The 15,035-nt window shown below is 41.3% G+C and overlaps 1 protein-coding gene across 3 annotated transcripts; it reads left to right on the top strand.

Annotated features, from left to right (window-relative positions):
* Positions 1 to 5,829: 5,829 nt before the first annotated feature.
* eno1a (enolase 1a, (alpha)) lies at positions 5,830 to 15,035 on the top strand. 3 transcript variants are annotated; one of them, XM_085442836.1, is made up of 12 exons: positions 5,830 to 5,913; positions 7,951 to 8,045; positions 10,383 to 10,478; positions 10,599 to 10,657; positions 12,051 to 12,120; positions 12,438 to 12,571; positions 12,718 to 12,940; positions 13,312 to 13,509; positions 13,877 to 14,078; positions 14,159 to 14,267; positions 14,368 to 14,426; positions 14,518 to 15,035. In XM_085442836.1, the coding sequence occupies exons 2-12, from the start codon at positions 7,961 to 7,963 to the stop codon at positions 14,579 to 14,581; spliced, it is 1,299 nt and encodes a 432-aa protein (XP_085298962.1). In that variant the 5' UTR covers positions 5,830 to 5,913; positions 7,951 to 7,960; the 3' UTR covers positions 14,582 to 15,035. The 3 variants fall into 3 exon arrangements, with proteins under 3 accessions (XP_085298962.1, XP_085298960.1, XP_085298961.1); XM_085442834.1 differs by lacking the exon at positions 10,599 to 10,657 and adding an exon at positions 10,955 to 11,013; XM_085442835.1 differs by lacking the exons at positions 5,830 to 5,913; positions 10,599 to 10,657 and adding exons at positions 7,715 to 7,865; positions 10,955 to 11,013.

The following is a 15,035-nucleotide window of genomic DNA, read 5'->3' on the forward strand; positions in this document are numbered from 1 at the left end:
AGACTGAGTCAGCTCCACTTGAGCAAATTCATTTAGGTCAGCTCAGCAGTGGCAAAACTGAAGATGCCTTCCTCTAACCCTGAGATGTCAAACTCGGACCAGACCGGTGACCGGTGACTGGTGAAAGTCCGTCAGCGTGAAGAAGTTTAGCTACACATTTAATCCCTGACGTATTTGAATATAAGAAAAAGAAGGGCACTTCTTCGTTTTTCTACATGATAAATAAATGATGCTGTGGTAAATGAAAGAAATGTGTCAGCATTCAATTTAATTCAATTCAATGAAACTTTATTGATCCCGAAGGTTGGCCCCGAAGGAAATTGATTGATTCAAATTGTAAAAACTAAATATTTAAATATACAGAAAAAGAGAAAGTATCAGTTAATTCGTAGAATATATCTGATTGTTTTAGTGTAGACCCAGGGTAAGAAAACAATAAACAAAACAGGAAATTTTCTGTCATTTAGTTATTTATCTGTTAATTAATTACTTTGGTGTAGTATGAATGACCATAATCGAAGGTCTTTATGAGTAGGAGAAGCTTCAAAATCTATTCAAATGCAATTACAAGTTTAAAAAAAAAGTTTATGCCCTCCTTCTTATTTTCCAAAGCTCTGCAGTGGGCTGGATTGGCGTCTTTGCCAGGCAGATTCTGGCCCTCGGGTCTTATGTTTGACACCACTGTTCTAGCCAAGTCTGTGGTTTGACAAACACTGTTTTAATTGTGTGTCTGGAAGACATTAAACTGCTGACGTGCCCACAGATCTCACTCTTCTCATAGCAGTGGATATTCTACGTCACTGCAGAGGTCACCTCTTTACTAGGGATTTCTTGGAGTCAGAGGATGAAAACAGCTCACAGGAAACAAAATAGAGCCAAATGTACAAGAGAGCTGGTTTAGTACAATAGCAAAAGACCTATCATGCTTCATGAGCTTCTTATTCATTCTTCAGCGAACTATCCTCACAGTGTAGAGAGCCTGGGCTTAGGTTGTGGGAAAACATTTAAAACTGGCATGCAGAAACGATCAAAAGCATCAGTTCTCTTATCACGCTTCCTCACTGCCAGGTGCAGCTCTAGAGAGTGGCAGTGCAGCTTCCTCCCACCGTTTCACAGGTAGATGGCAGGAGAGAGGACAGGAAGCCTCTGTGACATATATATGCAAGATGCCACCAACAGGTAGAGATGCTGCGCCCGATCAAGAAATAGTCTGCCACATTACCATAAAAAGGCAAAGTCATCTAACTCTTGGCAGGAAGTAAATAAACAGACCTTACTCTCATTTCACATTTCACACACTAAAATGCCACATCTTCCCCTTTTAAGACTGAAACTGTGGCCTAATGACCAAATATAAACTTTTAAAAAGCTGCAATTGTTGCAAAACTATTACAAATCAACCTTTCTGAGGAACTTAATTGTAACTAAATGCTAATAATACACCTGTTACCGATGCATAGGTTATACACCATTTATTATTAAAGAAGAAAATTTGAGTTTCTGGGTTTTACTGTTGATTTTAAACAAAGTTGATGGACTGAGTAGCCGCTGAGTAGTTCTGAGGAATCGAAGAGCTAAACGGAAACAGGAAGTGAAACAGTCAACGAGGGAGAATATCACAACCTGGCTGTCCAAACACTAATGAGTCACCTCTGGACTTAAAAAAAAGTCATGGCTGAATCATTTTTTAACTCTTTCAAGAATTATCGTGCCCATAATTATCCTCTCAGGGATCAGTGTATACAGAAGTCTTGTTTCACAGTTTGAGCATTTTCTGATAAATGAGGAAAACTAATGACCTTTGAACTGTTACAGGTGCTTTCACTGAAACACCTATAGTGCTGTGCAAAAGTCTTGACCCACCATCATTTCTTCATATTGGAAAATGGAAATATGTGCAGCAGTTAATTAAGACATGCACAAGCATACATACAAATACAATATGTAAGGCAAAAACACAATTCTAAAGAGCTTGAAAGTCAATATTTGGTGTGACCACCTTTATTATGCAACATAGAAGCTCTCATAGGCAAGGTTTCTTGTCATTTCTTCCAGCGACTGCACTTCCTGAGATGACTGAAGAAGGTGCGCCTCCCCAAACCCATCCTTAACACCTTCTACAGAGGCACCATAGAGAGCATCCTAACCAGCTGCTTCACAGTCTGGTATGGAAACTGCCATGCATCGACCACAGAGCCCTCCACAGGTTTGTGGGGACCGCTGAGCACATTATTGACAGCTCTCTAGTCTACAGGATATTTACACCTCACACTGCATTCGTAAAGCCACTAGCATCATGGCTGACATCACCCCTCCCTCCAACTGTTTATTCCTCTTCCATCCGGGAGATGACACTCCAGCATCAGGAGCTGGTCGGTGAGATTGTGCAATAGTTTTTTCCCCCCAAGCAGTCCGGCTCCTGAACACCATGCTGCCTCCTCCACACTGGACTCTCTTCTCCAGACACTTCTTGGACTACATAACACTCTCCTCTCACTTCCAATACTTGCACTACTCTGTATTGCACTGTTCCACTCTGTCTCTGTACTATTGCATTTATTGTATTTATTCTGTGTACTATTGTATATATTTATTCTCATTCTTTTCTATTTCTTATTCTATTTCTATTCAGGCACAATACTGTTGTACTTATTCTTAATTTATCTTATTTCTTTATAGTTGTATATATGTCATTTTTATTTTTATTTTTTCAGTTTGCACCTTTGATCCAGGAGGACGATATTTCGTCCCATTGTATACTTGAGTGTATATTGTTGGGTTGACAATAAAACTCTACTCTACTTGACTTTAAGCAGTCTTCAGGAATATTTCTCCAGACTTCTTGAAGCACATCCAAAGCTCTTCTTTGGTTTTTGGCTGCCTTTAGATGATCCCACACTGCTTCAATAATGTCGAGGTCCAGCTCTGGGGGGAGGCCTATCCATAAATTATAGACTTCCATTGTGTGTATTTCTATAATGGTATGCTTTTACTGCATGCTTGGGATCATTCTCATGCTGAAAAAATTAATCTGTTGCAAATCTAATGCTTTCCAGATGGTATTGCACGGTGGCTCATAAATGCACAATAACTTTCTGTGTTCATAATTCTACCAATTTTGACAAAATCCCCAACACTACATGACAAGGCATCCACCTTGTTTTACAGATGGTTACAGACATTCACTGCTGTCAGCTCTCTCGACTTTCTTGGTATATATTGAGAACAGATTTGATTCATCTCACTATAAGACCTGTGGCTACTGATTTTTTTTAGCCCAGTTCTTGTGTAATTTGGCATACCTCAGCCCTGCTTGACTTCCATAAGAACAGCTTCTTGACAGTCACCCTTCCACTGAGACCGTTTCTGATGAGGCTTCAGTGAACAGTAGATGGATCAATTGAAGGGTCATGAATCCCTGAGGTCCTGTGTCAGTTCTTGATGACATGACTCCCAGATGTTTTTCATACTCAGTTGTCTGCAAGCCATGCTGAGATAAGCTATGTTTTTTGGGCTAACACTTTTTTGGTTTTTTTTCTTTTAACACTTTTTTGTTAGAAGAAGTGTTAGCCGCTTCTAGCTACTTCTCCCAAGATAACGCAGTCTGCGTTATCTTGGGCATTTTTTATAGATTCGGCAGAAGAAATGGAAACACATTATGTTTTGGGCTCCAGCTCCCATGCATGGAGTGATGGTGTGTTCTTGTGACAGGCTGCTAGTAACAGGGTGCCTAAAGATACAATCTAATATTGTTTTCTAGCTAAATTGTGTGTGTCGCGAAATCAATCAATGCAGAGCAGTGAAACAAACCACAGAGGCCCCAGAAAAGTGCAATCAAACGATGAGTTTATTAACACACAGGAGAGAAAACATCAGCATATGTCTTCTGACAAAAATACATGTTGAGAACACTTTTAAAGCAGTGAGGTATCCGCCCCTCCATGGCGTAAAAATAGGTTAAAGACGTTAGTTAAAGTAAATGGTACATCTTAGATGGCTATAAACAGACCTAGAACTTCTCATTTCTATAACACCTTCCAAACAAGGCAATAACTTCAAGCCTTCAGGGTCTCTGAGGGCTGGTTGTTGACTCCGGTCATCTGTTACCAAGTAGACTAAAATGCAGTTAGAAGCTAAATGAGTTAAGGCCTCAGGCCTGGCACATTTCTAGATTATATGTGTATTGTAAGCATGTATTGCAGTTATCCTTCTATGCTCTAGTCTTTAACACAATAGACTGTGAAGACATCGCGCTTCACAAAGCTTAAGACCCTCTGTAGACTAAGCAACAACTCTGAATGAGCACAAATACTATGCAATGTGTATGAAATACTTCTGGCCGTACCTGTAATAAAAGTTAACATAATGGAAGGATCCTTAAATGAACATCTTCAATAAACAACTTTAATGCAATATCAATACTGTGAGAAATATTATTAAATGGAATAATGCTGTAAAGAATGTTATTAATGCAATTATATTGATGCAGGTTATATGGCAGCAATAAAAGAATTTCTGTATCTCCACGTGTGTTATATAAACACAGTACTGGATAAGTTAGGTGAACAGCATGGTTTAGGTACCTTTTTATGCTTGAATGATGGGTTAGTGTTAATTGACTTAGCAAACAAACAAAAAATACTAATCTGAAATGATAAGGTGCAAGAGTGGGTCTGAAAATGAATTTAAAAAAGCAGCCAATGTCCAAAGGAAAAAATGTAAATGCCTTCTGAAAGACTGGAAAACTACTGCTCAAGATTTCTTTTAAAAAATTACTGGCTGCTTGGAAGTAAAATGTTTTCTTGTTTTGTTTTTTTAAATAAAGGCTGGCTTAAGACTTTTTTTATTTTAGAATTTGAAGTCTTCTTGGATACAATTTCCTTCCATCTAACGTAAATAAATGTCATTCACAACTGAAAATATCTGCTGTTCAGTATCTGAGCAGCAGATGGCGCACTTGCACATGAGTGCCACACTGACCGTCTCAAGGTCACTGCAGCAGGCTCTCACCATCACGCTCTGATCTGTCATGGGTGCTGCATTCCCTCCACTGCGCAGCTGCATGAACCCACGTCGTGAAATGACGAGGAGTCACAGCACAGACGTGTGGGGGAAACCCGGTACTCACTCATTCATGCCGTGATTCATTACTGCAGTCTTGATATTGATAACTAGTGCAGCCAATCTTTTAAATGTATACTGTGGATATCCAAGTTTACACCTTCTAACTCAGTGCCAGGACTAATAAAATCTTCAAAAAATTCTATATAGTTAAGTAAGAAGACTTTCAGCCCTGATGGTGAATTACCATTTCTATTCTGAGGTGCCTGCTGCAGTCTCTGTAACCCGCACGATGGCTCACTGTGGACTGGGTCTTGTGTAAAATGCATGCGCCCCAAATTTGCCATTCATTTATGAAATCCTTGTGGGGGAAAAGTCGTTGCCAGGAAATGTGACCGTAAGTGACGTGTCCAGCAGCGAAACACCCCACCGGAGATCCCTGCCTGCTTTTCTGCACGTACTCATCTCTGCGTCATCTTTCCGCATTGCAACCGACTCTTTCATTCTCGCAAAAAATAAAAAATAAATTTCCCAATAGACATCTCTATTAGAAACGCACACTTTATCGTTGACTGTCTACATGCTGATTTTATTAAGGTGATGCTGAGGTTTTAAAACAAATCCGCATCCTCTTCATTTTCAAGGTCTGCCTCCTGACGGTGGTGAACGTGCGTCGCCTCTCGCAACCGTCTGCACTCGTGAGTGAGCTCCAGCCAATGGCGTTGCGCCGTTTCTCAGTTTCTTCCTGATTCCATTCGCTTATCATCCAACCCGAAGCGTCACGAGCGCCTTCTCTGCCTGCCCGCACCAGAGAGAGACAGCTTCGTCCTTGCACACAGTTAGGCCGGAAAGGTAACTCATTTCAATCTCTTTTGGCTTTTTATTCATACTTTTAAGTCATTATGATGATGTTCGTGATTTAAAGGGCCTATTCTAATGACAGCGTTTATTAATATAAAGTTTTTTAGTTTTCATATCATAGTCTAAAGAGTGCTCTTCATCCTTGATATCCTCGAAGTCTTGTCCTTGTGTTAGCTTACACTTCGGGCGCTTATTTCTCATTTATACGCCTACTCATTAAACCCCATTGATGGGTCGGTGGCTCACAGGCTGGAGCAGTTTGTAGCCCACTGTCTATTTTTAAACCACTGCCGTCAGCTGGCGAGATGTCTGTCCATTTAGAGCTGCAGTGTGTGGAGGAACAGGGCGTCATGTTGCAAGCCCAGCTTCCTGCAGCCTGTGTTTGCTGTTTGTTATTAAAGAATCACTTTTAGGGCTGTTTTTGCCTGATAACCTCAAACGTGCGCCACTTCAAGCATTCTACGCTGACTGAGGCTGTGGGTAAGTTACCAGTTGCTTGCATCAGACTGGAGGTGTGTCCACCGAGTAAAGGAAAATTACCGTGTGTAGCAGGATTACACGACCTTTAATGTCTCATTTTTCCCCTTCAAGTCAATTTGAGTCATTTCTGTAGCCTCGTAGTATTTTTATGAATCACTCACTCGGTAGGTTATAAGATTACTGATGCAGCTTTAAAAGTTTTTTTCAGGTTTCAGACTAGTGTATATGTAGGAGGCTTGCAACACACATCAAGTTTCAATCCTTAATTATTCATTTTTCTCCAGGTGCCATTATACTCTCATCTTACATGTTCGCTCCCGGAGTTTGCAATGACCGTGCACCAAAAACAGCAAGATTACCAAATATTAGCTATTCACGTGGCATCCACTGCTTATTATATTGCAGAATTTTTGGTAGCTACAAATATGATGATTAGTTATTTGCTCCAAGAAGGCTAAAATGTATGAAGTCATATCAAATATACTTTCTATATGACTAGCTGTCAAGAACCCAAAGGGTATTTAGCCTGCATGAGGATGGATGATAATTGATGGATTATCCAGTTGATAGCATTTTGTGTAACTCGAGAAATATTAACCTTTGAAGAAAAAAAAACCTAACATGCTGGTAAAACACAGGAAATCTTACCAGATTTATGCCTATTTAAAATGGCATAAATCTTTAATTTGGTTAGTCAAAAGGTCCCCAGAAGTTATATAAATGATTTTATGTACCTAAAGATTTTTTGTAGGCGCATGCAATTGTGCTTCATCACTGTCACCTCTGGTAAATTTCCACACAGATCTCTGGGGACAGAGGATTTTCCATTGTTTCTGCACTCTGACACAGCTTTCCAGGCTGAACTCGGGAGTTCATTCAGGCACTCAGTATGTGCAGATGTGCAAGGCAATAATTGGAATTGGGCCACGTTGGATAAAACCAATGTAAATCAATAGTGCTGCAGGCATCATGGGCAAACAGTCTCTCTTAAAACCTTCTCTGACCTCTGCTCCTGAAATTTCACGAGATAATGAAAGGCTCCATGAGATTAGACCACATCTCGTGCCTGTAATATCATTGCAGTGAAAGCAAAAGAAACAAAAAGAAGTCAAATAGGTTTTCTGCTAGGTCACTCTCTTATTGTCACGTACAGGGATTTTTTTTTTTTTTTTGCAAACATTTTGCAATGCTGTTTTATAGTCTGATGTAATAAGTAAACTAAAGGAACCCATACAGATTTTCCTCACTGCAGTAGCCACGCCTGTCTGCTATTACCTCTGCCCTCGCAGCCAGTACACATCAGTTTAGGTGGTCTGCACAGCCATATACTTAATTAGAGAACCATCGAGAAGATTTATTGCTGTTTTCTCTGAAATCCATCTTCAGATTATTTACTTGTTATTGTGAGTGTGTCGCCGTGTATCCCAAGTTTATTGCCACCTCTCTACTCAACGCTTTAATTCGTAAGTAGAAGCTCTAAAGGGGCCCGTCTGCTTGACCTGTGAAGGAGTCCTACACTAATCCCTCTTACATTTGTTTCTTCTGCAGATCCAGAATCATGTCTATCCTGAAGATCCACGCTCGTGAGATTTTTGACTCCCGTGGCAACCCCACTGTGGAAGTTGATCTTTACACTAAGAAAGGTACTGTATGGATAAACTACATGCTTTCTTGGACTCGTTTTATATGAATTAAAGGCTTAAGAAGAGAAAGGTTCTTTTATACCTTGCAGCTTGTAAAACCTGATCTTCTAGTCAGTGGTGGCACGGCTCACAACCTAACGTGCATCTACAGTTAAATGCAAGACATTGTGAAGCCTTTGGCTGTGAACCACATGCAAACAGCTGCACTTGTCATGTCTATATTATAGTATGAGTACTGACTCATAGGCTATGCTGGAAAAAGTAAGCAAAACGTTTTCCTAACAACTGTTCCAAGTAAGGAAAGGAGACTGAGTGGGGCTTGTAGTGGTGCCCCCACCTTATGAATAAAGATGTACAAAATCTCTACAACCTGCTAAAAACCACATCTGACGATTGCAAAAGCATACCTGCATGTTTCACAACCCTTCTGGCACAATGTTCTGTTGGCACATAAGACAGCAGTTGAACTTTTGGGCAAAAATATCACGTTAGGAGTTAAAGAACGATGAACACCCAATACAAAATCCTTATTCCAGCTTTAAAGCATGGTGGAGGGGGCCTCACAGTCTAGGCCGGCTTTGTAGCCTCTTGATGGACCACATTTTATGAGTAATCCTTTCAGGAAGTCTGGTGACGTAAAAGGGGGACTCATAAACCCACTTTCAAATGCATGTGTTTAACAGGTAAATTGAAATCGTGTATAACCTGCACATGAAATTATTGTCTGCTAACGTGTGTATTTAGGCAGTCAGACCAGCAACTTGGTAACCTACACTGTTGCCGTCTTCCGAGTGGCCCTCGCTGGATCAGATCAGATGATGGATGTGTGAAAATAGCTCCTGTAAAGTCACACTGCCTCTGCAGCGCTCTGTTACTGTAATGGTTCCTGTTTGGAAGCAGTTGTAGCTCATACAGTAGGTGCTTCTGGCAAACCAGCGAGTTGAGTTGAATCTTCATTTTATGTAAAGTACAGGTGTCAGGGAAATTAAATCTACAGTTCACGTCCCTCTCCTTATTGTGTACCAGTTAAGATAGTTAAGCTGTTGACCATAAAGCATCCAAACGCTGCACTGTTCCACACGTATGCTGGAGGTTGAGATCAATTTTATTTTAACTAACTAAAGGGCCTGGCAAGGGTTTGAAGTTTTTTTTGGCAAGCTATTCTGTTATAAGAGCTCAAATAAAGGAACAGCTCAACCCAGTGAAATGTCCTGAGAATTTTAACGAAGCAACCTGAATGGTCATTGACACGGAAATGTGTGAAGCCGGCTACGCTGCCTTGAATGCACTGGTTTGAATAGATTGTCTGCCCTCTTCTGCTGCCCTTCTGTCTCTTCATTAGTTTTGGATGGTTGCTACGTGCTCCAGTTTACTGTAAATAGCACCCTTATTCTTCTTGGGCCCTTTTAAGTCCACCAGACTTGTTTTGACATCATTAACTGCACAGACCAAAGCGAGCGTGCTGCACCCAGAGTATGTCGGTCATAGTAACCGAGATGTGTTTTTGCACTGTTATGTAACCAGCTTCACAGTCATATTAGATAACCCACTATGCTTGTTGCCCATCATGCCATCTGTGTGATGGGCTGTTGGCACAAAAAAAAAGGAATTCACTTTTACTGTAGGTACTTGAAGATTTGCTGATTCATTGCTTTTCTCTACGGCTCTCCTTTTTATTGTGTTCAGCCAGAAAGCTGTTAATAATGTGACCTGGATATTTGGCAGCATTCCCCAAAAGCATCCAGGTGATGTCTTGATGCAGATGATTCGTTAAGCTTGAACTCACTGCCTTGACAGTGGCTGTGTCCTCTTGTGCTAAGCCCTAAATCCCCTCAGACTCACACCATCATTGCCGCTTCACTGAGCAAGCTGAATAGATTTTTTTTGCTCTGCTCCAATTTCCAATCACTTGGGTGAATCTGAAATGGCTATCCTCTTATATATGGGTGTGGCTTGCTATCATCCCACAGATGCACTGCACATGCTCAGTTGGCCATCTGGCTTTGCCTGTTACATCACAGATTTTGCAGCACAGCCGTTACAACTTCCTCCCAACATGGTTTATTTCATTTTGGAGCAGGAGACGCCTTTAGCTGATACTCACTGCTGTCCCTTGTGTACCAAGTAGCCCCTCCTCTGCACTTGTTGTCCTAACAAACATGTTCCTCTTTGTGAAGACAGCATGTAGAAAGCACAAACCCAAAGTCAGGAAGTATGGTATAATGGTGAAATCAGATTTCAACATATGTCAAAGTCCAGGCAATCTTTTGTTGAATATCTGTGACGTGAAATAGCACTTAAAAGTAACAAATGTGAAATGTCCTCTGTGTCTCCAAGGTCTCTTCAGGGCTGCAGTTCCCAGCGGTGCCTCCACAGGCATCTATGAGGCTCTGGAGCTCCGTGACAATGATAAAACACGCTACATGGGCAAAGGTAAGACATCTCTATTTATTTTACAATCTTTTGTGCCATTTCCACTTTACATTCTGCTCTCTCGCTCCTCATCTTTTACTACTTCATTTCTGATTCCTACATCTCTCTCCCTCCTGTTAGGAGTCAAAAGAGCAGTTAAATATATAAATGATTTTTTGGCCCCTGCATTATGTAACCAGGTAAATAAAGTGTGGAGTAACGGAGTGACTCTTTACATATTGCCGTGCACAGCAGCATGAAAAATGAGTTTGGCTTTTGGAAACTAACCTCGTCGGGCACAAGCAGATGATCACAGATCTAAGAATAAAGGGAAAAAAATAAAAGAGCAAAATAATCACTGGGTAAATTACATTTTACCACTAATTGCTCACTCACACACTGTCTCATACAATTGGATGCTCTGTGGTCATCTGTCTCGCCTACTCTGCATGGTCTTCTTCTGTCTGAGTCAGTCATGGTCTGCTTGTTCCTTGCAGGTGTCTCAAAAGCAGTTGACCATATCAATAAAACTATTGCACCTGCACTGGTTAGCAAGGTAGGACCATTTATTGTTTGACTAATATAACTGTGTTCTAGTGTCAAATGAATTGTGTTAAGAAGTTAGAAATGCAGCAGTAAATGAAAACACAAAAGTGTGTTATTGGTAGCAGTAACTGGGAAATGCATAACTGTATGCACTGAACAGTTTGTTGTGACTGAATTCTACATTAACCTCATGATATACCTGATAGGTCTATAGTATAAACCTATTTGCTGGAACGTTAAGGACAATCTGCTACACAGCAAAAAGCAAGACTCAAGGCACCAAAGTTCTCTGGTTACTCATGCATGAGGGAGACCTGGCTGGAGCCAAGCGTCGTTCCACCACTTGACCTCTGTCAGACTCTCAGCCAGGCTCCCCATAGCACTCCTTTTATTGTAGTTACATGAATATGCATAGGGTCATTAACATATAGCATCTTACATAGGTATACATGTGAACAAAGAATACTGTGTGTGTGTGTGTGTGTGTGTGTGTGTGTGTGTGTGTGTGTGTGTGTTACTGCTGATCAAAGGGTCATATAACATGAAGGCAAACATCCTTGGTCAGGAAGAGGGTAGACCCCCCCCCCGGTGAGGAAGTCCAGCAGTTCATCTAAACAGAAAAGCACTTAGACTAGAACAGACGTAGCTACGTTAATCCTACCATAAAACAATTAAGACAAGATGCGACCTCTTCCCATGCTCCCAGGATGTGGGTGTGCATTCTAGTGGAATACACATCAAGCCTCTGTAGCCTGTTAAAGATCACACAACTTATCACTACACAATTGATTATACACCTCTAAGAATATATGGTTAAATGTTTCCTAATACAAATGACAATAATAAAATCTAAACCCAACAATACCCAAAGCATCTATAAACCCGTCTATACTAGCAGAACTTCAGTAAAATAACTGACATGGTTTGATTACTCTAACATCTTTGTAGTGTGATCTAATGAACTATTGATTTAGAAATAAACCAGTTTAAGTTCAGCCTCTTTCCCCACCCAGTCCAATTAAACCTGTCATGTTGTGTTTAATCCAGGATGTGAACGTTCTGGAGCAGGAGAAGATCGACAAGCTGATGCTGGACATGGATGGCACTGAAAACAAGTGTAAGATACCAGTGTACTTTACAATATTTTGTGAGGACACATGTATAAATAAAAATATTTAAAGATATTTTTGGTAAATATTGGGCAGTGCATAGGACCATTTAAACAGTATTTCTGCTCCAGTGATGGTTATTTGTTTGTAACCTCCTGAAAGTTTTCAGTATGGAATTGCATATATTGTGTTTGGAGATTTTAATTAAACAGTGTCTAAACCTCAAAAATCCAAAAATGCTCTCCACAAACAATGGAGAACATCACAAGCTATGTCTTGACAGTATATATTATATTGTGAATTATTTGTGTTTACTATCCTGCAGCTAAGTTTGGTGCTAATGCCATCCTGGGCGTCTCCCTGGCTGTGTGCAAGGCTGGTGCTGCAGAGAAGGGCGTTCCCCTCTACCGCCACATTGCTGACCTGGCTGGCAATCCTGAAGTCATTCTCCCAGTTCCTGTGAGCGTCATAGCACAATTATCCAAGGCCTTTTACACTTTATTGATCAATAGGCCTCATAGACCATTAATATCTAATTCAAAGGGTCATTGTATTCATCCATGATTGCATTAGGCTAAAAGCTGGTCCTCTCTGCTTCCTTTCAGGCTTTCAATGTCATCAATGGTGGCTCCCATGCAGGCAACAAGCTGGCTATGCAGGAGTTCATGATCCTGCCCGTTGGTGCTAGCAGCTTCAAGGAGGCCATGCGTATTGGTGCTGAGGTCTACCACAACCTGAAGAATGTCATCAAGGAGAAGTACGGAAAGGATGCCACCAATGTAGGAGATGAGGGTGGCTTCGCCCCCAACATCCTTGAGAACAAAGAAGGTTAGAGAAGTAATCAGCTATAACAGTTATTTCACACAGAGTAAATGGTTATCTTTGCAAACATTTAGAGTCAAAAGTTGTTACTGTACACCTTGAATATTCCTAAAGGGTGTGTCTTGAAAGCATTGAATTCTTAGAGCTTCCAGGAAAGTATCTCCACTTATGTCACTGCTGAAGTTGACATACGGTTTCTAAATTAAGGTCTCAACTCAGTACTGCTAGCATGAGCCTCCAGTGTCAGGTCAATGTGCTGATATGGCAGCTGTCCTAGTTGTGCAGAGCTTTCAGTGGTGACTCATTTTTCAGAATGAAAACTTTGATTTAATTGTCGACAAATGCAGTCACCCTTTTATTGTATGTTGTTTTATCAGCTCTGGAGCTGCTGAAACATGCCATCGCTAAGGCCGGCTACTCCGATAAGATCGTCATTGGCATGGATGTAGCTGCTTCTGAGTTCTACAAGGGCGGCAAGTATGATCTGGACTTCAAGTCTCCCGATGACCCTAACCGCTACATCTCCTCCGACAAGCTGGCTGACCTATACAGGAGCTTCGTCAAAGATTACCCCGGTGAGTTTTAAGTAGATACTTTTTTGTCGTTGTTTGTTTTGTTTTGTTTTATTCAGTGAGTACTGCTCCATGACATTTGAATCCTCATCAGATCATAATGCCCTGTTGCAACTCTATCCATAGTTGTTGCACATGAATGATGTATAGATATGCTCTGCATGTCTATGCAGAGAATCATACATGCCATGCATCTGCAAAATGCATTGTACACTGTCGTCAAAAGCGGAGCAGTTACAAACTTGTTTCTGCTGCCACCAAGTGGCCAACAAAGAGAATAACCAATTTAAGGTTTTAGGTTTCTGTATTTAAAAAAAACCCTGTCAGATTAGCCTTTTATTGACTGAATCATTAATTCCTATCCTAACAGTGGTGTCCATTGAGGACCCTTTTGACCAGGATGACTGGGAGGCATGGACCAAATTCACAGCCAGTACCAGCATCCAGGTTGTGGGTGACGATCTCACCGTTACCAACCCCAAACGCATCTCCAAGGCTGTGTCTGACAAAGCCTGCAACTGCCTGCTGCTTAAAGTCAACCAGATCGGCTCCGTCACAGAGTCTCTGCAGGCGTGAGTGTCCACAGCACTGCAACACAATCCCACTCATTTACATAAAAGTATTAGTTGGCTTATTGGGTCTTCTCTTTTAGCTGCAAGATGGCCCAGAGCAATGGCTGGGGTGTGATGGTCAGCCACCGCTCTGGAGAGACAGAGGACACCTTCATCGCTGACCTTGTGGTTGGTCTCTGCACTGGACAGGTAAAACTATATCTTGTTGTTTCAAAGCTGACTTTACACTTAGTCAGGTAGTTGCTTGCATGTTACAGACTTGCTCTTATGTGTCTTTATTCCTTCCCAGATCAAGACGGGTGCACCTTGCCGATCTGAGCGTTTGGCCAAGTACAACCAGCTCCTCAGGTGAGTCCCTTCTAAAAACATGCACATTACCGTTGTTGTTTTACAGTTACATGGAAGTCCACTTTAACCAACCATGATCACTGTCTTTTAGGATTGAAGAGGAGCTTGGCGACAAGGCCCGTTTTGCTGGCCAGAACTTCAGACACCCCATCTGAGCTGGTCTTCCTCCTTGGGCCTCTGTGTGTTCATTGCTCATATATAATCCTCACACATACAGTATACGCCACACTAGGTTGCCTACCCTGTTAAAGAGAAGATGGAGAGAAACACCACTGACATCTAAGGTCTAAGTCTGTGGCGTAGGGAGGGGACAGCACGTCCCAGTGAAGTCACAGTTCAGCTCATCTTCAATCTCTGCTTTAGTTCCTGAATAGTGTTGGTCCTTGTGTTTTTGTCTGTGTAACTGTGTGAGAGATTTTTGTTCAGCTTTTCGTGAGTTGTAGTGAATTAGGTCCTCTACTGAGTAAATGAGCTACTGTAACATTAGTGAGGCTCTGCTCTAAGCATTGGTAAGACTGTTGTATGTGCAATGTATCGCATCTGACGAGGTCTTGTGTTGATGTACAAGTCTGCAGAAACGTGTAATAAATAATATAGTTTGAAAAGTTA

This window comes from Copadichromis virginalis, linkage group LG20, assembly GCF_057382275.1.
Source record: "Copadichromis virginalis isolate Kocher_CV1m ecotype Utaka linkage group LG20, C_Virginalis_male_GT1.1, whole genome shotgun sequence".
NCBI lineage: Eukaryota > Metazoa > Chordata > Actinopteri > Cichliformes > Cichlidae > Copadichromis > Copadichromis virginalis.

What these genes read in the sequence shown, in the direction of transcription:
- eno1a (XM_085442836.1), top strand. Translation starts at nt 7,961, where the DNA reads ATGTCTATCCTGAAGATCCACGCTCGTGAGATTTTTGACTCCCGTGGC. An exon ending in CCCCTGCATTATGTAACCAG is followed by an intron (nt 10,658 to 12,050) that starts GTAAATAAAGTG and finishes TGTTTAATCCAG; the next exon opens with GATGTGAACGTTCTGGAGCA. An exon ending in CATCCTTGAGAACAAAGAAG is followed by an intron (nt 12,941 to 13,311) that starts GTTAGAGAAGTA and finishes TTGTTTTATCAG; the next exon opens with CTCTGGAGCTGCTGAAACAT.